Here is a 23,375-nt window from a genome sequence, read left to right as displayed (position 1 = left end):
AGCTCTGCATCTCTTTATCTATCACACCTCTGTATCTCTTTATCTATCACAGCTCTGCATCTCTTTATCTATCACACCTCTGTATCTCTTTATCTATCACAGCTCTGCATCACTTTATCTATCACAGCTCTGCATCTCTTTGTCTATCACAGCTCTGCATCTCTTTATCTATCATAGCTCTGTATCTCTTTATCAATCACAGCTCTGCATCTGTTTATCTATCACAGCTCTGCATCTGTTTATCTATCACAGCTCTGCATCTCTTTATCTATCACAGCGCTGTATCTCTTTATCTAACACAGCTCTGTATCTCTTTATCTATCATAGCTCTGCATCCCTTTATCTATCACAGCTCTGCATCTCTTTATCTATCACAGCGCTGTATCTCTTTATCTAACACAGCTCTGTATCTCTTTATCTATCACAGCTCTGCATCTCTTTATCTACCACAGCGCTGTATCTCTTTATCTATCATAGCTCTGCATCTCTTTATCTATCACAGCTCTGCATCTCTTTATCTAACACAGCTCTGCATCCCTTTATCTATCACAGCTCTGAATCTCTTTATGTATCACAGCTCTGCATCTCTTTATGTATCACAGCTCTGCATCTCTTTATCTATCACACCTCTGCATCTCTTTATCTATCACAGCTCTGCATCTCTTTATCTATCACAGCTCTGCATCTCTTTATCTATCACAGCTCTGCATCTCTTTATCTATCACAGCTCTGCATCTCTTTATCTATCATAGCTCTGCATCTCTTTATCACAGCTCTGCATCTCTTTATCTATCACAGCTCTGTATCTCTTTATCTATCATAGCTCTGCATCCCTTTATCTATCACAGCTCTGTATCTCTATCTATCACAGCTCTGCATCTCTTTATCTATCACAGCTCTGCATCTCTTTATCTATCTCAGCTCTGCATCTCTTTATCTATCACAGCTCTGCATATCTTTATCTATCACAGCTCTGCATCTCTTTATCTATCACAGCTCTGCATCTCTTTATCTATCACAGCTCTGCATCTCTTTATCTATCACAGCTCTGCATCTCTTTATCTATCATAGCTCTGCATCTCTTTATCTATCACACCTCTGTATCTCTTTATCTATCACACCTCTGTATCTCTTTATCTATCACACCTCTGTATCTCTCTATCTATCACAGCTCTACATCTCTTTTTCACAGCTCTGCATCTCTTTATATATCACAGTTCTGCATCTCTTTATCTATCACAGCTCTGCATCTCTTTATCTATCACAGCTCTGTATCTCTTTATCTATCACAGCTCTGCATCTCTTTATCTATCACAGCTCTGCATCTCTTTATCTATCACAGCTCTGCATCTCTTTATCTATCACAGCTCTGTATCTCTTTATCTATCACAGCTCTGCATATCTTTATCTATCACAGCTCTGTATCTCTTTATCTATCACAGCTCTGCATCTCTTTATCTATCACACCTCTGCATCTCTTTATCTATCATAGCTCTGCATCTCTTTATCTATCACAAGTCTGCATCTCTTTATCTATCACAGCTCTGTATTTCTTTATCTATCACAGCTCTGTATTTCTTTATCTATCACAGCTCTGTATCTCTTTATCTATCACAGCTCTGCATCTCTTTATCTATCACACCTCTGCATCTCTTTATCTATCACAGCTCTGCATCTCTTTATCTATCACAGCTCTGCATCTCTTTATCTATCACAGCTCTGCATCTCTTTATCACAGCTCTGCATCTCTTTATCTATCACAGCTCTGCATATCTTTATCTATCACAGCTCTGTATCTCTTTATATATCACAGCTCTGCATCTCTTTATATATCACAGCTCTGCATCTCTTTATCTATCATAGCTCTGCATCCCTTTATCACAGCTCTGTATCTCTTTATCTATCACAGCTCTGCATCTCTTTATCTATCACAGCTCTGCATCTCTTTATCTATCACAGCTCTGCATCTCTTTATCTATCACACCTCTGCATCTCTTTATCTATCATAGCTCTGCATCTCTTTATCTATCACAAGTCTGCAACTCTTTATCTATCACAGCTCTGCATCTCTTTATCTATCACAGCTCTGCATCTCTTTATCTATCACACCTCTGTATCTCTTTATCTATCACAGCTCTGCATCTCTTTATCTATCACACCTCTGTATCTCTTTATCTATCACAGCTCTGCATCACTTTATCTATCACAGCTCTGCATCTCTTTGTCTATCACAGCTCTGCATCTCTTTATCTATCACAGCTCTGTATCTCTTTATCTATCACAGCTCTGCATCTGTTTATCTATCACAGCTCTGCATCTGTTTATCTATCACAGCTCTGCATCTCTTTATCTATCACAGCGCTGTATCTCTTTATCTAACACAGCTCTGTATCTCTTTATCTATCATAGCTCTGCATCCCTTTATCTATCACAGCTCTGCATCTCTTTATCTATCACAGCGCTGTATCTCTTTATCTAACACAGCTCTGCATCTCTTTATCTATCACAGCTCTGCATCTCTTTATCTACCACAGCGCTGCATCTCTTTATCTAACACAGCTCTGCATCTCTTTATCTATCACAGCTCTGCATCTCTTTATCTAACACAGCTCTGCATCCCTTTATCTATCACAGCTCTGAATCTCTTTATGTATCACAGCTCTGCATCTCTTTATGTATCACAGCTCTGCATCTCTTTATCTATCACAGCTCTGCATCTCTTTATCTATCACAGCTCTGCATCTCTTTATCTATCACAGCTCTGCATCTCTTTATCTATCACAGCTCTGCATCTCTTTATCTATCATAGCTCTGCATCTCTTTATCACAGCTCTGCATCTCTTTATATATCACAGCTCTGTATCTCTTTATCTATCATAGCTCTGCATCCCTTTATCTATCACAGCTCTGTATCTCTATCTATCACAGCTCTGCATCTCTTTATCTATCACAGCTCTGCATCTCTTTATCTATCACAGCTCTGCATATCTTTATATATCACAGCTCTGCATCTCTTTATCTATCACAGCTCTGCATCTCTTTATCTATCACAGCTCTGCATCTCTTTATCTATCACAGCTCTGCATCTCTTTATCTATCAAAGCTCTGCATCTCTTTATCTATCACACCTCTGTATCTCTTTATCTATCACACCTCTGTATCTCTTTATCTATCACACCTCTGTATCTCTCTATCTATCACATCTCTACATCTCTTTTTCACAGCTCTGCATCTCTTTATATATCACAGTTCTGCATGTCTTTATCTATCACAGCTCTGCATCTCTTTATCTATCACAGCTCTGTATCTCTTTATATATCACAGCTCTGCATCTCTTTATCTATCACAGCTCTGCATCTGTTTATCTATCACAGCTCTGCATCTCTTTATCTATCACAGCTCTGCATCTCTTTATCTATCACAGCTCTGTATCTCTTTATCTATCACAGCTCTGCATTTCTTTATCTATCACAGCTCTGTATCTCTTTATCTATCACAGCTCTGTATCTCTTTATCTATCACAGCTCTGCATATCTTTATCTATCACAGCTCTGTATCTCTTTATCTATCACAGCTCTGTATCTCTTTATCTATCACAGCTCTTCATCTCTTTATCTATCACAGCTCTGCATCTCTTTATCTAACACAGCTCTGCATCTCTTTAGCATAGCTCTGCATCTCTTTATCTATCACAGCTCTGCATCTCTTTAGCACAGCTCTGCATCTCTTTCAAAAGATCAAAACCATTCGATGGTATAAGCAGCCAGAGCTGGGCATGCGCACTGGCTGAGCTGCGGATAGCACTTACGGTGTCCGCAGCTGCATATGAGCTGTCAGCCATCAGATGGACTTCGGAAAGCAGCATCCTATGGCCGGGAACCATCAAATACCCCCAAATCAATGGGAAAAGTACATCCATCGGATCGGGAACATCGATGCTAACCATCGGTTTCTGATGTCCATCCCTACTTCACTAACAGATGACACTGAGCACTGTACCACTCAACCTACTGTCACAGAGGGGTCGTTTACTATGCCCTAGCTTTTATAACCATCCCTGAATGTGTAGATTGTATATATATATAAGCAAAAAGTATATTTTTTACTGCAGTCTTTGAAAAGCATTCATTTATTCTGTGCTATATAAGTAAATAAGACACAGTATGACAGGAGAACATTTTATTGTCGTTACAGCAGGATGTTCCAGGACAAAATAACAATAGTCCCCTAATTCCAGGGTCACTGCTTTATTTGACAACAAGTTGTTTTGGCTGGGGCATGAAGCCCACTCTCCAATGTACAAAAATACGATTCTATGTAACCAAACCTTGCCCCATTCCCTCCCCTGCCACAGGTTTAAGATGTAGGATACCCTGATAAGGGACCTGCGATTAGCACCACGTGAGAGTGACACATGAGTGTGACACTGACCACATTTGAGTGTGACACTGTGAGTGCCGATGTACAGTAGCTGATCTATGTCACACTTAAAATGTTTCCCTTATTTATAACATTAAAACACCAAATATTCCAATTTCAGAAACAATATTTGTTATATCCATGAAACTGTCAGTAAGTGTAAATTTATACAGATGTGTCCTTGTACACCTATCCTTTTTACGCTATATTGCGGGTGATGCCTGCTGCGACCCACGTCTAGCGATTATCGTGCTACATACTTTTCCTCCAATTTTGCTACTTTTTCCTCAATTTTGATCATTTGTCCTCCACTTTGGGCTCGATCCAATTAGGAGCGAAGGGGGCGAGTTGCTGTTGTAACGGCGTACAATTCGCCTCCCTCGCGGCTTGATCTCACCCCCTACCTCGCACATTTTTTCCTGCAGCCCTACGGGGCTTCGAACAAAAATGTGTGAGCTGGCGGTGTTGTAAGTGCGACGTACAGCCACACTAATTGGATCGAGCCCTATGTGTCTTTGCACACATACAGTATGTAGTATACTAGGTACCTCGGATTTGTTATTTTTGTTTCTAAGGAATTGGTAAGGTCACACATATAGCACCCCGAGGCCTGGTGCAGGTCACTTCTATCGGACCGGTGTTTTGCCAGGTCACCTTAGATTGTGGACTTTGGCCCTCATTCAGAGCCGTACGCTCTGAGCAGAGCGCACGCTCTGAATGAGGGCCGCCCTCCATAAAAATGGAGCGTCCTCCTGGACGCTCGTATAGCTGTGGGTCACCACCCACAGCCTATACGAGCGTGCAGTTTGATGGCTGCGATGGTCGTGACCATCGCGACCATCGAAACTGCGAGCCGGAGCCTGCGGTTGAGGTTTTCAACCGCAAGCCCCGGAGTGATTTTGGCTCTATCAGAGCCAAAATCACTCCCACTGACATCACTAGTGATGTCAGTGGGCCGGCTTCTGACGGGAGGCGTTCCTGTGGGAACGCCCCCGTCAGGGAGGCACGCCCCCGGCACACCCACCAAAGGGGGCGTGCTGTCAATCAACATCGACAGCACGCCCCCTTTGATCAGACACAACTAGCGAAGGACTTTCCTTCGCTCGTCGCGTCTGGCGCATGCGCACGACGGAGCTCCCTCCGTCGTGCGCATGCTCAGTGCAGAACATCGACCCACTTGCGAGCGGACAGCCGCTCGCGAGTGGGTCTGAATCAGGGCCTTTGTCCTCTATTGTGCTACTTTTTTCTCTGTTGTGCTATATTGTGTCTTAGTTCCCTTATGGGGTACAAGGTACTTAGGATTAGTGTTTTGGCACACTACAATACTTTGCAAATTTCCTGCCGCGCTAAACAAGGCCATTTAGCGCGATTTGAGGCTAGGTGTCTATGGACACATCTGTATATGCATATTACCTGACCTATGTGTCTGTCTGTCTGTTTATGATTCCAAACTGGGTGAAATATGAATTCTATTATTTAAAGTCTTTCTTTGATGTTAACATCTGTGTGTCAGTTTATATGTGAACTTCTCATCACTCACAGCTCATGATGCATGGAAACATGAGAAAATGATTCTCTCTAAATACTATGCTAGCAGGGGCGTATTTAGAGAGGAGGGAGCCCGTGTGCATTCCCCTTCCGGGGCCTCCTCCTCTCTCCCCGGCGGCCACCAGCAGACTGAAGGCAGACTACCGGCGGCCGCAACATCAGTAGACTCTGGGCACTAGTCTGTGCCCAGAATCTACTGCACATGTGCAGGTCGCCGGAGAAATCCTCACTGCACATGTGCAGGTCGCCGGGGAAATTTTCCCGGCGATTTCCTCACTTCGCATGTGTGAACAGAATGGCAGAAAAATGCCCGCGGCGGCCATTTTCTGCAGGGCTGAGACACGACGCAGGACCTCGGAGAGGTATTAGATATTATGGGTGCAGGGTGTGCGGTGTGGCCCCCCCTGGACCAAGGGGCCCGTGTGCACAGCACACCCTGCACCCATTATCGATACGCCCCTGTATGCTAGTATATATCTAGTTATTCTCCATCGTAGGATAACATAGTAATTAGAGAGATTTGTTTACATATCTTCCAGCACAACCCAATTTTACCCCATACACAAGGCTCTCAAACTTCCCAATTATTTTGCTACTACATTAACATGGCATGAAACAATTAACTGTTTTAAAAAAAAAAGCTGGAATGAATTTTCCACTGGTTATCGCAATAAGAAAGTAATAGGCTGGAATGCTAGGAGCCGAGCATTGTGCACTGGGTAAAATGAGTTATGTTGGAAGGTCCGTCTTTTCTCATTGCTTGACGACTCTAGGCTTTATGCTCAGCACACCCAGCGAACAAACCGGTCCATAAACGAACTTTCAGTCAGTCTGGCATAATCGAGCTCTTTAAAGATGGCTGCTCCCTCACCTAGACTAAGTTGCCTTAGAACCTGCATATCCAGGTCCTTTCCCACAGACACCAAGGTAGAGACCACATTACTCTTTTTCATGGCTGTGATAGCCTCCTCCAGCCCATCAACACCAGTCACACCATCAGTGATAAAGACGAAGGATGTCTCTGCAAACCCCCGTGCACCTCTAGTCTTGTCGTTCAGGATGTTGTTGATGGCGTAGAGGATGGCGGTTCCAATACTGGACGATGAGTCGTAGTAAGTGAGACGTTCCAACCCTTGGAGAATCTGTGTTATATTAAAACTAAGTGGGAATGCCATAGCTTGTTGATCTTTTCCACCATACTGTAACAGGGCTACACGAACATTAGCAGTGTCGTCATCCCTTCTTGCTAGAGTCAGTCGTCTAGCTATGGTTTCTACAAAGGCTGCCGCTTGTTGGAAGTTATGTTTTCCTATCCGCTCAGAGCTATCCAGAAGGAAGACAAGATCCACTGGTCGCTGTGTGCACTGAGCAACTGTAAGCTCTGTTGGAAAGAAATTTATATACACAATATAATATATATAATCCTATGTACTACTTAAACATTGATGTCAGCAGAAAAACAATAATATGTTTTTTGCTTTCTCACAATTGCATAAGCGACGCGTTTCACTGAACATTCTGTGGAATGCTACAATAAGTCAGGATGCAATTGTATTGCTGTGCATACTGTGACTGGCCACAATCCTATCAGTACACATTCACACAGATACATGCCCAAACAGCAACGAAGCAATGATATGGACACAAAATGGAATAAAGATATAGGAGGAAAAAGTAACAATAAAAAGATTGTGATTAAGCAACAAGGAGTTGTACACACAGTTTAAGAGATTAAGGGTGGGATGTACTAAAGGTAAAACTGCAGCAAAAATGTATTTTCGGGGGTTTTACCGCATTCCCCAATGTACTAAGCACCAGAATGTGATGGATTCTGGTGTTTCGCCCCTTCAGGTGGCGTTTTCCAATAGAAGCCTATGGGTTTCTTATCGGAACGCTCCCCCTTGGGAGGGATCCGATCGGAGCCCTCCCATCAGCCCCCACGGCCCGCGTCCTTCTGCACAAGCGCAGAAGGACACCACAGGGACTTCTGGGTGTTAAATCCGGAATTTCCTCTGTCCGAAGCCATCGCAAAGGACATCTCTTATGGGAAGAGCTGTCCTATGCGATATTCTTAGTACATACCGTGGTAATGAACCGCTGTATGTACCCGAAGACAGGCGGGATTTACCGTATCGCGGATGCGATGCATAGTACATCCCGCCCTAAGACTTTTCTATACAGATTACCTGAACAGACCCACTTCTTATTGTCACTAAAATTATTTAATTGGCAAATGCAATATCATTTCAAGTAACAGTATATCTGGAAAGGAACGGGGCACCAATTCCCTGATTAAATAAATAATTTCCACTATCACCACCCAGTATGTGCACTAAACTATAGTATTATATTTTATATAGATGCAATAAATAATAATCTTCAATAGAGGTTTATGGATAATGTGGCCCTGCCAGAATCCTGTCTGAAGGCCAGGCTTATATCTCTGCCTTATGTGTACAGTAAATCTATATTATTGCTTTGTTTTGCATTGCGAATACTCATTAACCAGATAATATACACCTGTTAAACCTGTAACAGGAACACGTTGCCTCTATGCTGAATAGGGAGTTGATCAATGCTACTTTAACAAATTCCAAACAGTCCATTGGCATCTCCTGCAATGTCTGTGTGAACCATTCTAAAAGCGTCCACAAACAACTCGGTCCAGTTCTGCCTCTCCTCTCCATTGGAGAACTTGGCCCTCTCAGCCGTATATACCATCATAGCAACAAGCTGGGAGTGCGTTGGGTGCTCCGAACTCGCCTTCTGAGACTCAAGGAATTCAGCAACCATAGGTAAGGTTTTAGGAAAGGCGATCTCCACACCCTCTTCATTAAGGTCGTAATTAACGATTGTTTCGGGGTTATGTCCCCTCCCACCTGCAAGTGAGTGTCAGAAGGACAGGGTCAAAGCTCCCTTTCCCCTGAGACAATTATCCCTAGACTGATAACATCTAGCAGTCCTTCCTGCCTCTTCTCTATTTATAACACCCCCCCCCCCAAAACTTATTTCTTGAGGTAACCACCTTAACATACATAAGCAACGCAGGTACTGCAGGGGTTAGAAACAATGACAGGATAGGCTATGGAAGTGTAGCGACAAAAGCAAGAAGATAGAATAACTATGTAAGTTCCGCAATTATTGAATGACCACATTCTTCCATATCAGTACGTTAGATGTGTTGTCATTAAGGGGCTGATTCACTACCTTACACAACTGCGTATGCAATTGTGATTACTCATGCAGTTCAGCTGCGATAGTATGCTAATCTGTTGCAATTGTTATGCCCTCACAGCACTGCACAAGGACGCCCACTTTACTCAGTAGACTGCGAAACCATCGGTACAATCCAGTACAATTGCAGTCTCACGCACACATGCACAAGCCCTGACCTTACTCAGAAATTGCTAACTTCCACGCATGCTATGAGACCTCAGGCTGCGTACGACATCACAGTGGCTAATTTATGCACGCCCCTAAAACGGCATGCGAAGAATCGTCCGCTTGCGACTGTAATTGCAGTTGCGTACGGTAGTGAATTAGCCCCTAGGATACATGCAACTCAGCAATAAGGGACCTGCAAGAGACAATCTGTCCTAACAGGAGAATCTATAGATGCACCCACTTCTAATTGTGTGAACACAAAATTACTGTATTAAGCCTACACTTGGCTGCTCTCATCCGTTCTGCCTCTCTAAGCAGGAAGTATTCCTGCAAATTACCCCAGCCTTGTTTTGGACTGAGCTCTCGGCATTGGGTTCCATCATGGAACCTCCATGATGTTGTAGCCCAGGAGTGGGGGGGTGGATGACATTATGGCGTTGTGATGCAGCTGAATAAAAGTTAGTTAGTCCAGTCCTATACTTTGCCATGGGAGCCTGGACCCTTAGTTCTGTTTCAAAAACATGTTTTTAATCCAGGGAACAACGGTCTGCTCCTGTTCCCCCACTTAGGAACAGGTTTATCAAAATTAAAAATCCCTATTGCTGCTAGAAAATGGCAATATTTAATGTTAGGATGGTGTTAGCAGAAAGAGAAAACAGAGAAAATTCATATTGATATACAGTATATACAGTCAGGTGCATAAATATTGGGACATTGACAGAATTTTTATATTTTGGCCTCTATTCACCACCACAATGGGTTTGAAATGAAACAAACAAGATGTGCTTTAACTGCAGACTTTCAGATTTAATTTGAGGGTAATTACATCCAAATCAGGTGAACGGTGTAGGAATTACAACGGTTTCTATATGTGCCTCCCACTTTTTAAGGGGCCAAAAGTAATGGGACTATCAACTCAAAAGCTATTTCATGGACAGGTGTGGGCTATTCCCTCGTTATTTCATTATCAATTAAGCAGGTAAAAGGTCTGGAGTTGATTCTAGGTGTGACATTTGCATTTGGAATCAGTTGCTGTCGACTCTCAATATGAGATCCAATAGAGCTGTCACTATCAGTGAAGCAAGCCATCATTAGGCTGAAAAATCAAAACAAACCCATCAGAGAGATAGCAAAAACATTAGGTGTGGCCAAATCAACTGTTTGGAACATTCTTAAAAAGAAAGAACGCATCGGAGAACTCAGCAACACCAAAAGACCCGGAAGACAACGGAAAACAACTGTGGTGGATGACAGAAGAATTATTTCCCTGGTGAAGAAAAACCCCTTTACAACAGTTGGCCAAATCAAGAACACTCTCCAGGAGGTAGGTGTATATGTATCAAAGTCAACAATCAAGAGAAGACTTCACAAGAGTGAATATAGAGGGTTCACCACAAGATGTAAACTATTGGTGAGCCACAAAAACAGGAAGACCAGATTAGAGTTTGCCAAACAACATCTAAAAAAGACATTACAGTTCTCGAACAACATCATATGAGCAGGATGAGACAAAGATCAACTTGTACCAGAGTGATGGGAAGAGAAGAGTATGGAGAAGGAAAGGAACTGCTCATGATCCAAAACATACCACCTCATCAGTGAGGCATGGTGGTGGTAGTGTCATGGCGTGGGCATGTATGGCTGCCAATGGAACTGGTTCCCTTGTATTTATTGATGATGTGACTGCTGACAAAAGCAGCAGAATGAATTCTGAAGTGTTTCGGGCAATATTATATGCTCATATTCAGTTAAATGCTTCAGAACTCATTGGACAGCGCTTCACAGTGCAGATGGACAATGACCCGAAGCATACTGCAAAAGCAACCAAAGAGTTTTTTAAGGCTAAAATGTGGAATGTTATGCAATGGCCAAGTCAATCCCCTGACCTGAATCCAATTGAGCATGCATTTCACTTGATGAAGACAAAACTGAAGGGAAAATGCCCCAAGAACAAGCAGGAACTGAAGACATTTGCAGTAGATGCTGGCAGAGCATCACCAGGGATGAAACAAAGCGTCTGGTGATGTCTATGCGTTCCAGACTTCAGGCTGTAATTGCCTGCAAAGGATTTGCAACAATGTATTCAAAAGTGAAAGTTAGATTTAGGATTGTTTAGTTTGTCCCATTACTTTTGGCCCCTTAAAAAGTGGGAGGCACATATAGAAACCGTTGTAATTCCTACACCGTTCACCTGATTTGGATGTAATTACCCTCAAATTAAATCTGAAAGTCTGCAGTTAAAGCACATCTTGTTTGTTCCATTTCAAAGCCATTGTGGTGGTGAATAGAGGCCAAAATATGAAAATTCTGTCAATGTTCCAATATTTATGCACCTGACTGTATATAAATATTTTTATATGGGACTAAAATGAATGGGGTTATTGTCCTGACGCCAGGAAATATTGCTTTCTGGACAAAATAAAATGGCAGCTGCAGAATAAGATAAGTTTATATATCTATACTGTATATTTAATACGTATTCTCAGTAGAAAATAGAGCGGATTGCAGAATGTTACGTAACCCTTATAGCTCTGGACCGTTAAGATTAAATACGTTTCTTTTTAACACCATGATAATTGTGTTACGTGAATAAGGCCCCCTGGTCGTACAAAAAAATATAATCAGTGCGAACAAAATACACCTTCTCCATTAACTCTTTAAATAATTCTATTAATGCTAAAGCTATAGGACAATACATGGGATAGGGGGAGAGAGGCGTGATGTTATATAATAGGTACAGGCACATCGTCTTACATTATTTTATGCAGCACAGCAAGGAGTCACGGTATCAGCTTGCTCTGTCTTTGCTGAGACTGTTAACTCTCTCTCTCTCTCCCTCTCTCTCTCTCTCACACACACACACTCTCACGGATGGATGGACGGGTGTAGTGTAAGAGATTGACAGACAAAAGGTTGACCACCAAATGGTCTACAGGCAACAGTTCAACAGGTAAAAAAAGGTCGACAGTGCAAAAGGTTGACTGGTTCAAATGGTATACACACATATGGTTGTCACAAACATGGTCGACACATAATATTTTTGTATTTTAACCCTAACCCTCCCTCTATTGCCTAACCCTAACAGTCCCCCTTGTACCTAACCCTAACCGTCCACCTTGTGCCTAACCCTAACCGCCCCCCTTGTGCCTAACCCTCCGCCAAGTGCCTAAAAATAATTGCCCCCCTTGTGCCTAACCCTAACCATCTCCCTTGTGCCTAACCCTCCCCCAAGTGCCTAAACCTAATTGCCTCCCTTGTGCCTAACCCTAACCGTCTCCCTTGTGCCTAATCCTAACCGTCCACCTTGTGCCTAACCCTAACCGCCCCCCTTGTGCCTAACCCTCCGCCAAATGCCTAAACCTAATTGCCCCCCTTGTGCCTAACCCTAACTGCCCCCCTTGTGCCTAACCCTCCCCCAAGTGCCTAAACCTAATTGCCCCCCTTGTGCCTAACCCTAACCGTCTCCCTTGTGCCTAACCCTAACCGTCCCCCTTGTGCTTAACCCTAACCGCCCCCCTTGTGCCTAACCCTCCCCCAAGTGCCTAAACCTAATTGTCCCCTCTGGCAGCCTAACGCTAACCCTTCCCCAAGTGCTTGAACCTAACTATAGCCTAACCCTCCCCCTAGTGCCTAACCCTAACCGTCCCTTCCAGCAGATTAACCCTACCCCTGCCCCAAGTGCCTATTCTAACCTTACCCCATTTATTTGGGTCGACAATTGGTGTCGACCATTTGAACCTGTCGACCTTTTGTCAGTTGTCATTTTGTACCTGTCAACCATTTGGTGTCGACCTATACATTGTCGACCTTTTGTCTATCAACCCTTCATCCGGATACCCACATGGACACGCACACACTCCCTCCCACGGGCTTCCCATAATAACAGATAACCTGTAATGTCTCTGGACTGACTACTGTATGAGGGAGACTCATCTATCTTTACCCTATTATTACCTGTTTGACATGGCAGGTCCGGACACACAATCTGAGGGTCTGCAAGAACAGAATATGTAAAGTGTTAATGAATAAATTCAGGTCCGCTATACTGTACATAACCACAGTGACATAAATAACTAAGATTATCTTTCTCAAGTCCTGTAACCTTGTGGATTATTCTTGATGCAAAGTTTAACTAGAAGTTAGAACATTTTTGGACATGATAACCTGAATGAACAGGAAGCAGGGGCGTTTCAAGAGAGGAGGAGGCCCGCGTGCAGTGTCCGTTACTAGCCCCCTCCTCTCCGTTCGCCAGCCAGCAGCGCACTGAGCTGTGCGCGTCCAGCGCTGGAGTTACAGACTCTCGGCACTAGAGTGTGCCCAGAGTCTATAGCGCATGCACAGGTCACCGGGAAAATGGCCACGACGGCCATTTTCCCTGTACTGCGCATGCGCAAACGATGGGAAAATGGCCGCCGTGGCCATTTTCCAGACGTTTTTACAGCGCCAAACCCACGCGCCGACGTGGGACTGTGGAGAGGTAAGTGTATTATGCGTGCAGGGTGTGAGGTGCGGGGCCCGCACACCCTGCACCCATTATAGATACGCCGCTGACAGTAAGAATATATTTAGATGACAAAAGATATTACATTTTGTATCTCAGGGCAGTCATCTGGGGATGCAGTTGAAATCCCTGCTGTCGGGATGCCGGGGCTCAGAATGCCGGTGCCGGAATCCCGACGGTAAGTAGTGGGGTTAGGGGTAGGGAGACGGCTAGGCACTAGGGGCAGGGTTAGGGTTAGGCACTGGGGGAGGGTTAGAGTTAGGCACTGGGAGGAGGGTTAGAGTTAGGCACTGGGGGGAGGATTAGATTTAGGCACTGGGGGAGGGTTAGCGTTAGGCACTGGGGGAGGGTTAGAGTTAGGCACTGGGGGGAGGATTAGGCACTGGAGGGGAGGGTTAGGTTTAGACACTAGAGGGGGAGGTTAGGTTTTGGGTGCAGGGATGGAAGGTTAGGGCCATGGTTAGGATACTTACCGACAAGTGTCAGTATCCTAACCTTGTCGAGAAGCCGTCGTTGGCATTCTGACCAATGGGATCCCGAACGCCGGCATTCTGTACCCAACCCGCTATCTGCCTTTAGTATAATCACTTGTTTAGAAAGCACAAAGAACATCCATAAACCAGTATGGACACGTATTACAGAGGACATGTATCTTACACATATGCTATGTACCTGGGCACAGCTGCTCCTCCATACTGTCTATGAACTCGTCCGCTATCAGCTCAGAGAAGTGTTTCATCTTCTGGACTTGCTGTGGTTGGTTGCAGGCAATGGACTTCAGGTTCTCGCCATCATCTTCCGTGTTAAACATGTCACCGATACCAATAGCATTCACTATGACATTCCCAGCACACATTGACTGCAGATGAATATCCGGGTCTCGTGGATCAAAGCGCCCATCAGTGATCACCACGGCAAACACTTTGGCCTTGTCCCGTCTCGTCTCCTTGATCAGGTTGTCGTAAGCAAACTTCAAAGCAGATGGAGTCCAGGTTCCCCCAGCAATCCATTCCAGGCGCTTCACTGCCTCCTTAAAGCTTGATAGAGAGTCAATGCGGGGATCATTCAGCTGAATGGCTTCAAAAGTGCCATCGTGACTGTACTGGACAACGCCAACTCGAGCACCTGTTAGGAAAATCCAGTCATTTAAGATGTATCTAGTTTCAATGGAATAGGCCGTTACTCCATGAAAAGGAAAATGCTCTATAGTGATAACCAGTGGTGGTTCCAAAAATTCAAATAGAGGAGCCACACCGACTGCCATTTCAAACGCTGCCAAACATAGCTGGCTGGGACTCACTGGCAGTTGGTGTGACTCCCCTATTTGAATTTTGGACTGCGCTGCATCCCTACCCCTGGAGCCGCCAATGGTGATAACCTTTCCTTTGCAACAACATTGGACAGTTTTGTGAGCAAATTTAAAAGCCCAAGGTGAATTTAAACAACAGTTTTTAAACAGCACATAGTCAGCATGTTATTCCATGTTATTCCAAATATGATGTCGGCTGTGGTCTGTAATTAACATAAGATAAATCTATCTGTTTCTGCAGATTTAGCCTGTCATAAAAATCAGTCAAAAGTTAAAATTAATCAAAAGGGATAGAAACCGGTGTTACAGAGCAGCCGAGCAGATAGCAGCAATCCGTGCAGGCCGCCCAGGCTGGAAAAGGCCAGGGGAAGACAATACTGCTCAAAAAGAAGCAAGCACGGAAAAAATGGGTAAATGCTCCAATATGCAGAGATGCAACCGTCCAGATGTGCATGTTTGTGAATACGTCCTCGCTGGCTATATGAGCACACCTCATCCCAGTCCAGCTCGGCCATAAGTGTAGACGCAATCAAAATATGTACTCTTCCTGCACCGGGGTTTGAACTATAGTGATCTGTCAGCATTTAGCAGACAGTCTTCACTTGTCTAGTGCAAGTTATACAATGGAAACATTGCAGTTCAGCAGGGCTTTAACTAGGGCGGTGCCACCGGTGCCGCTGCACAGAACGCAGTGTGCCGCAATTTCTATTTTCCAGGCCGCCCGCTGCTGTGTATATCAGTAGCGGTGCAGCCCTACCAGCTGCCTGTCTCAGCTTCCACTAACAGCTCCACCTCCCCCGTCTTCCGCACTCAGTGCACTTTCTTTCTGTAAGAACAGGACTTCTCTCCTCTCCAGTCTCCACACCCCCCACAGTGGAAAGAATGAGGTGCCGTTTTTCTGGGCGCGCAGGCAGCGTCCGGTACAGCGACAGACAGTGTGTGACACTGTCAGCCCATACACTAGGCAGCAGCCAGATTCTGTCATCAGTCCACTCCAGATACGGTCGTCAGTCTCTGTGCCTGGTCAGAGTATCACTGACCAGGTGAGTGCTGACTACATATGGGAGAGAGTTCTGGCAAGGAGGAGGGTGAGGGGGATGGGGGAGAAGATTATTACTGTGTGGCATAATGTGTATGGGTGGGATTTCTACTGTGTGGCATAATGTGTATGGGGGGGATTTTTACTGTGTGAAATAATGTATAAGGGGGGATTTCTACTGTGTGGCATAATGTGTAAGGGGGGATTTCTACTGTGTGGCATAATGTGTAAGGGGGGATTTCTACTGTGTGGCATTATGTGTAAGGGGGATTTCTACTGTGTGGCATTATGTTTAAAGGGCACTACTACTGTGTAGCTTAACGTGTATAAGGGACACTGCACTGTAGTGTAATTTGAGGCACTACTGTGTGGCTTAATGTGAATGTAGAGTACTATAGCTTGGCCATGCCCCTTCCCCACTAGACCCTGCCCCTATTTTGGGGCACTGTCCCGGTTTACAATATGGGGGGGGCACCAATGCTCTTTCTGGCAAAGGGAACCAAAACGTCTAGTTACGACTCTGCAGTTAAGTGTGCACCATTGAGCAATGTAAGTAATTGACCCTCGTTCCCAAAAGATGGGACTAAAATGCACACAAGAAAACATTCCCTAGTCAATGTAAATATATCCCTACATACTCACTTTCCCGCTACTCCCCCTTTTTTAATCTCTCCCATTCTCTATATTACCATCCCCCATTTGGCATCCTCCTCTCTCCTGCTCCTATCATCAATCATGTTCTCCCCTCTTCTCATTTACATAAACAGGGTAATGTTTCCACTAATTGCTGGATGACATCACTATGAATGGCTTAGAAGAGGTGACATCACAGCTGCTTGTGTTTGGCTCTGCAATTCCATCCATCTCTCAATCAGGCCCTGAGGTCTTTGCATTTTTATTATCATATAGGATGCAACTAAATTTAGTTTTTTGTTTTTTCATGTTGCTAAGGGTGATCATAAGATAACCATTGTAAGTGTGCGTACGTGCGTGTGTGGTCATCTTCCAATCACATTAACAGGCTCCAGCGATGCCGGAACCCATTCAGCCTCCTACATATGGCCAAGTTGGACACTGATCCTGTTGTTCGGATCTGATGCTATGCATGTGTGTCCATCTTTAGACCTCTCTAGGTCACAGTTTGACCTGGCGTTTGCTACTTGTTGTACAGGCGCAACATGAGAACAACTAGCTCAGAGAATGTCAGAAGATGTCTTAAGTATGGAAGGAAATCTGCATCGGAAGACGTAGAACCTGGTCTTGGCACTCCCAGAAAATGGGAATGGGGGGGGTGGGACATTTTCTGGGATGCAGGCTGTCTCCGCCCCCAAATGACACTGCAACTGGAGCTGCCGCACAGGCGCTTTGTGGCTCTGGCGCATGCCCACCATCGGAGATGTACTCAAACCATTGGGTTTGCATTTCATGTTCTGAAAGATTCATGTGCTAAATCTCTAACACCTTGTTATATGACTGTTTGATACCTGTGTCGGAGTTTGGATCCTTGGCAATGGATCCCAGTCTGCTCACAACATTGATGACAAAATTCTTCTCCAGAGAAAAGTTAGTGTAACCGATACTCTCAGAGCTGTCAATTACAAAGACAATATCCAGAGCACCACAACGCTTCTCACAGTCTAAAGAGGAGAGAGACACAATGTCAGTGTGCTACAATACAAAGTGCGTTGGTAAGAAAAGATACACTGGTATTGAATCACACATCCCCAATGGTGCATTAACAGATATAACAGCAGAACCACTGACTTTAGTGTCAGACTATCAAGTATTTCACGTTTACAACATCTTAGGTTGAGAGAGGAAAGTACTGCATTCTGGTGCAATGTCCAGACAAAAAACTACTGGGGCCAAGTGTAATAGGGTGAGAGTTTAGAAAATGTGAGAGTTTAGCAGTCTTTAAACTCAGCCAATGTAATAAAGACCGAGAACGGGCAAACTCACATGTTTTTAGAAGAAAACTCACAATTTAAACTCTCATCCAGATGTTTCCTAATTTTGAAGATAAAATTCGACCCATGTAATAGTGTTACTGCTAAATTCTCACATTTTCTAAACTCTAACCTTATTATATTTGGCCCCTAGTGTTAAAGCTTCCAGTAGTGCAGTATAAGACTTCATAGGGGTGATGTATCACGCAGTATTAGTAGGGGTAAGGAGTAGCACGCCCTAGGGTCACTTGTTAGACTAATGTCCATGCATGGAGTTGACTTTCGTAAATAATAAATGTATCTCCTTTCTCACATGAGCTTATGTTTGTCACAGCCAGCAGTAGCAGAGAAGGTGAATGCCCGGACAAAGGGAACTTCCGCCACATCAAGGGGTGCTACTGGGCACAGAGGGTTTGGGGGTAGGCAGCAATGTGAAGCCATGCTGTACTTGCACATATGATAAGAAGAGCAGAGCCGGGGCAACTCTGGGCACAGACACACTCACACGCATGCACACGCAATAGCACACACACGCAAACATGCACACACACTCAAACACACATAGATGTTCAGACAACTTTCACCAATAACGATCCTATTACTCCCACACTACTGTTGAGATTTGTTTTTGTATTCGATTTAAGAAAAAAACACAACTGGATGATATGACCCTATTGCAATAGGCGTGGACAGCGTTGGGAATTATTTAAGTGAAGAAAAACATGTAATTTAATCTATGTAAAAACTAACCGCAGCATCCGCAAGTCTCTCGGACGTACGTCATGACGTCACATTCCTGGTGAAGAAAAATAAATGTTACGCTACATGTCTTCTGAAAGACCTTCTACTTGTTATACATGAAGTTATTCTCATTATTCTCATTATGTCACATGAGTTAATTCATACAATACTTACCGTCAAGGCAGGGTCACCTGGGGGTCCAATCTCACCCTAGGGATAGGAGATATAAAAAAGCCATCAGACATGCCTGAAATGGGACCACAATATTTATATGTATATCAATGTGTATGCTGGTGTGCACGCTATAGACATGAAGGTTGCTGAAGTGAGTGGATGACATTAGTAAATGTAAAGGAATGGGTAACTGATATGTAGGAGCGTAATGTACCGGGCTTCCAGGTCCTCCTGATGGTCCTCGTGTGCCTGGTTCTCCTGGAAGTCCTGGGTCGCCCTATGAAGAGAAAAGTAAATATCAGTTACAATATGATTATTCTGGATGCTCTGTAGGAATCGTCCATGGTGCAATCACTTTAACCTGACTGAGATACACACAGGCTCTCCTTTCACTCCTTTGGATCCAGGTGCTCCTTTAAGTCCAAAGTCTCCTCTTCCTCCCTTTGGGAAAATACAAAACAAAGATGACATAGTGCAAAAAAACAAAGAATCCAATAGTAAAAGATTTGTACTGTATGTATAGAAGTTGGTAAATGCCCACCAATTCATATAATTTCCTTATGCCCCTAAAAGCTGTTTAGATTCAATAATACTATGTCACATACAGAAAGATGCATAATGCTGGCCAAACCATTATATTAACATATAAATATTTGACCCCAGCAGGACACAATACCCCGGGCAAACCATTGTTTTAGACTAAGCGACAGGAAGAAGAATTGATGACTACTTCCTGTGGCTTGGTCCCACCCAGACCATGATTTATACAATTTTATTACACAACGGCATTCAGCCGTTTTCTGGAGTGCACTGCCTGGCTTACACACAACTGGACAAAATATAAGCTCACATGTCCTTTAATTCCCTCCACATGCATTACACAATGAAAAATAAATTCCATGCAGGGCTGGCACAATATGGGAACACGGGAATTATTGTTTGCCTCAGTTATGTAAATAGATTGTGTTATATGTTGTATTCTGTGATTTAGTTAGCTTATCTGTTTAATGAAGGAAGGATTGTGAAATGGAATCTGGGTCTATTTACTAAGCAGTGTTAGGAGACAGAGTGAATGGTGATAAGGTGCCAGCCAATCCGCTCCCAACTGTCATCTCACAGGCTGTGTTTGAAAAATGACAGTTGAGAGCTGATTGGCTGGCACCTTATCACTTTTCACTCTGACTCCTAACACTGCTTAGTAAATAGACCCCATAGTGTTTGGTATATTGATTAATATACAGTAGGTGCATTTGGTTCTTGGCTATGACATTTTGTGATAAGCAAAATGGAGAACAACTTGTGTTTATACCATGCTTTTACACACGGCATAGTAGGGAGTTAAGACTGTATGTATATTGGGACACACCAAACCACAGCACACACCAAACCACAGCACACACACTACCTCACACAAACATAGGCCCTCCCTAAACTTAAGACACTAAAATCATTACTTCCTCTACCGCCCAGCCTTTCTTCAAACACCCACGAACGCACGCAACAAAATATTGTACTATATATTGTGATGTAATATATAATGTTTAATACACTGTTTTATGCAATATGAATAGATGATCGATTATTAATGAAAAAACATAATTGTTAAATTAATCTATATATTGCGTGCCATCTTTCTTGATCTAAATATAATTGTCCTTGTGGTATTCTAAGCAGATATAGTAAACCGGAATTTGCCTAGGTAAGCGTCTGATTAATGTGTTTAAAATCGTTCTTAAATGGTTATTGTGATATTTGCTTCACTATTATGAATCCCCTTCTACCAGAGGCGTTTCTAGAGAGGAGGGGGCCCATGTGCAGTCTCTGACACGGCCCCCTCCTCTCCGCCCGGCAGCGCACTGAGTTGTGCACGGCCAGCGCCGGAATTATAGACTCTGGGCACTAGAGTGTGCCCAGAGTCTATAGTGTATACACAGGTCACCAGGAAAATGGCCGCGGCGGCCATTTTACAGTTATTTTACAGTGCCGGATGCCCGCACCGACGTGGGACTCCGGAGAGGTAAGTATTATTATTGGTGCAGGGTGTGCGGTGCGGGGAACCCCCTGGACCCAGGGGCCCGTGTTCCCCGCACACCCTGCACCCATTATAGATACGCCCCTGCCTCCTACCCCTTAACAGAAGTTACATAATAATTCAGTGTCTATGGGGTACATTTATACACAAGTAAATAGAGCTCAGAGGTTGTTCGTACTATCTAACCAAACCGTTTTGTTTTTTCATGCACATGTGTGTATGTGTTATGTGTATACTGTATATTTATCATTTTGTGTACGTATCCCTTATAGTTATTTACATTATTGCTTTTCTTTTGTCAGTGAGTTTAGGAAATTAGATTACAGTGTAACAGATATGCACTTCTAAATGTGACAGGTCTATTTTATTTTTTATTTGCCTTAATGCAGCTGGACATATAGGTCTCTTGACAACAGCCCATGCTGCCGTTATCAGCTTCACTTACTTACTGTAATGAAATGGCTTTACCATTGACAGCCAATCACAGATGTGTAAGGTTCATGAAGAAAGTTGCCAAGTTAGGACTTATTTGGAAGTGATATAAAACAGGTTGTGCTTCCCTTATACATCAGAACACGCACACCTGCTTGAAATTCCATAATATAAAAATGACTTTGTTATAAATTCCAAATTTGTAATCGCGTCCAGACTTCCCTTCCTTCCTCCCTCCAAGTGTTATACTGTACATCAGGGGTGGGGAACCTTTTTTCTGCCGAGGTCCATTTTGATATACTGTATATAACATTATTTGTGGGCCTGGTTTAGGCCATGCCCCCTGTGCGTGACATCACATGGGGCGGGGCCACAATCGCCGGTGATTACAGCAATGCCCGGAGCATCCTGAGGATGTTCCTGGGAGCTTTAAGGGCAGCAGTGTGACCGTCTGAAGCGTCCTAAGGATGCTACTGGCAGCACTGTTGCATAGATTCTGGCTGCAGGTTGCCATTCTAGGCACCATGCTAGCCAAATGAGGCTAGCAGAAAAAAACTCTGAGGGCCAGACCAAATGATACTGAGGGCCTTATATGAGGTTCCCCATCCCTGCTGTACATGAAAGAAGTGTCATAGAGTAGCTAGCTTTACTACAGTTTAATATGTATGCAGTAACAGGTATTGTAATTCCACAAATAGGATGTTTTTATTTTTATTTTCTTGTTATGTGATGTTAATGTATTTACTCCTTCCCTCAGATGTTCCCCTTTCCCTACCTACCGCTCTTCCTTTCTGTACACTATCCATTGAGTTAAAACAAAATATATTTTTTTGACTATATATATTTTAAAATGTGTTATATGTTTCCATCATTCATTAAATCTTCCTAGTGTGTACCGGCAATCTTGCATGGTCCAATCACCCCGACCATCGGCAAGATTGCTGGTCGTTCTAGTGTGTACTGACCATAAGGGGTAAATTTACTAAAGTGAGAGTTTTTAGAAGTGAGTTTTAGAAGAGATGTTGCCCATAGCAACCAATCATTCAACGTAACATTTAACTAGCAGCTTCTAGAAGATAATTGCTAGAATCTGATTGGTTGCTATTGGCAACATCTCTTCTAAAACTCACTTCTAAAAACTCTCACTTTAGTAAATTTACCCATAAGAGTGTGCTATAAATAATTTCAAGCAATTATTTTTTAATCAAATAAATGAGCCATAAATTGATTATAACTAAAAAAAATTTTTGGTCGTAGAATGGTTTAAAGACCATAGAATATCTTACCAGCGGTCCTGGGGGTCCCTTGTCACCTTTATCACCCTAGAACAATAGATAAGAAAGTGAATTACTATAAAATAGAGACACAACCTAAGAGATTCCTGTTTACAAATATGTGTTTTTGTAGCCTTTGTACTCATACTTACCGAAGTGCCCCGGGGTCCTGGGTAACTGATACCAGGTCTTCCTCTGTCTCCCTATAAGTAAACAAAGTAGCAATAAAATATCAAAATTGTAGAAATACTTTCTCATAAGAGACTTCCTAGAGTTATCTCCATACATTATATTAATGGCTTTGTAGTTAATTTTTTTAAAGAGAAAACCAAAAAACAATACAACTACATTTAAAACCACATAGTTTAAAAGACACCTAGGAATTCTGTAACCTAATGCTGAGTACACACTGGCCAATATATTGTGCCCCCGTCGGCCAGTGTGTACAGACAATATGTCTGTGAACAACATCGTTGTCAGGTGTGTACCCACCTTAACAAAAGGACACAGTCGGTGGTACTGTGTTTTTATTTAGTGCATAGAAGTCTGACATAACTAGAAGTATCCCGCTAAGAA

General features: G+C 43.4%; 1 protein-coding gene across 2 annotated transcripts in view; it reads right to left on the bottom strand.

The window, feature by feature from the left end:
- Positions 1-4,164: 4,164 nt before the first annotated feature.
- The window catches only part of COL6A2 (collagen type VI alpha 2 chain), a 48,125-nt gene continuing 28,914 nt past the window's right edge, over positions 4,165-23,375 (bottom strand). Inside the window, exons 19-28 of one of the 2 annotated variants that reach the window (XM_088476386.1) lie at positions 22,952-23,002; positions 22,812-22,847; positions 19,440-19,502; positions 19,276-19,338; positions 19,062-19,097; positions 18,897-18,942; positions 17,685-17,837; positions 14,525-14,977; positions 13,306-13,344; positions 4,165-7,348 (exon numbers count right to left, since the gene is read on the bottom strand). In XM_088476386.1, the coding sequence (XP_088332512.1) occupies positions 6,750-7,348; positions 13,306-13,344; positions 14,525-14,977; positions 17,685-17,837; positions 18,897-18,942; positions 19,062-19,097; positions 19,276-19,338; positions 19,440-19,502; positions 22,812-22,847; positions 22,952-23,002 (1,539 nt within the window). In that variant the 3' untranslated portion in view covers positions 4,165-6,749. Of the gene's footprint in view, positions 7,349-8,167; positions 8,847-13,305; positions 13,345-14,524; positions 14,978-17,684; positions 17,838-18,896; positions 18,943-19,061; positions 19,098-19,275; positions 19,339-19,439; positions 19,503-22,811; positions 22,848-22,951; positions 23,003-23,375 lie in introns of those variants that run through there. The other variant, XM_088476387.1, reaches the window with a different exon arrangement.

This window comes from Taudactylus pleione, unplaced genomic scaffold, assembly GCF_031769625.1.
Source record: "Taudactylus pleione unplaced genomic scaffold, aTauple2 ptg000188l, whole genome shotgun sequence".
Classification (NCBI taxonomy): Eukaryota; Metazoa; Chordata; class Amphibia; order Anura; family Myobatrachidae; genus Taudactylus; species Taudactylus pleione.
This window is presented reverse-complemented; position numbering and strand designations above follow the sequence as displayed.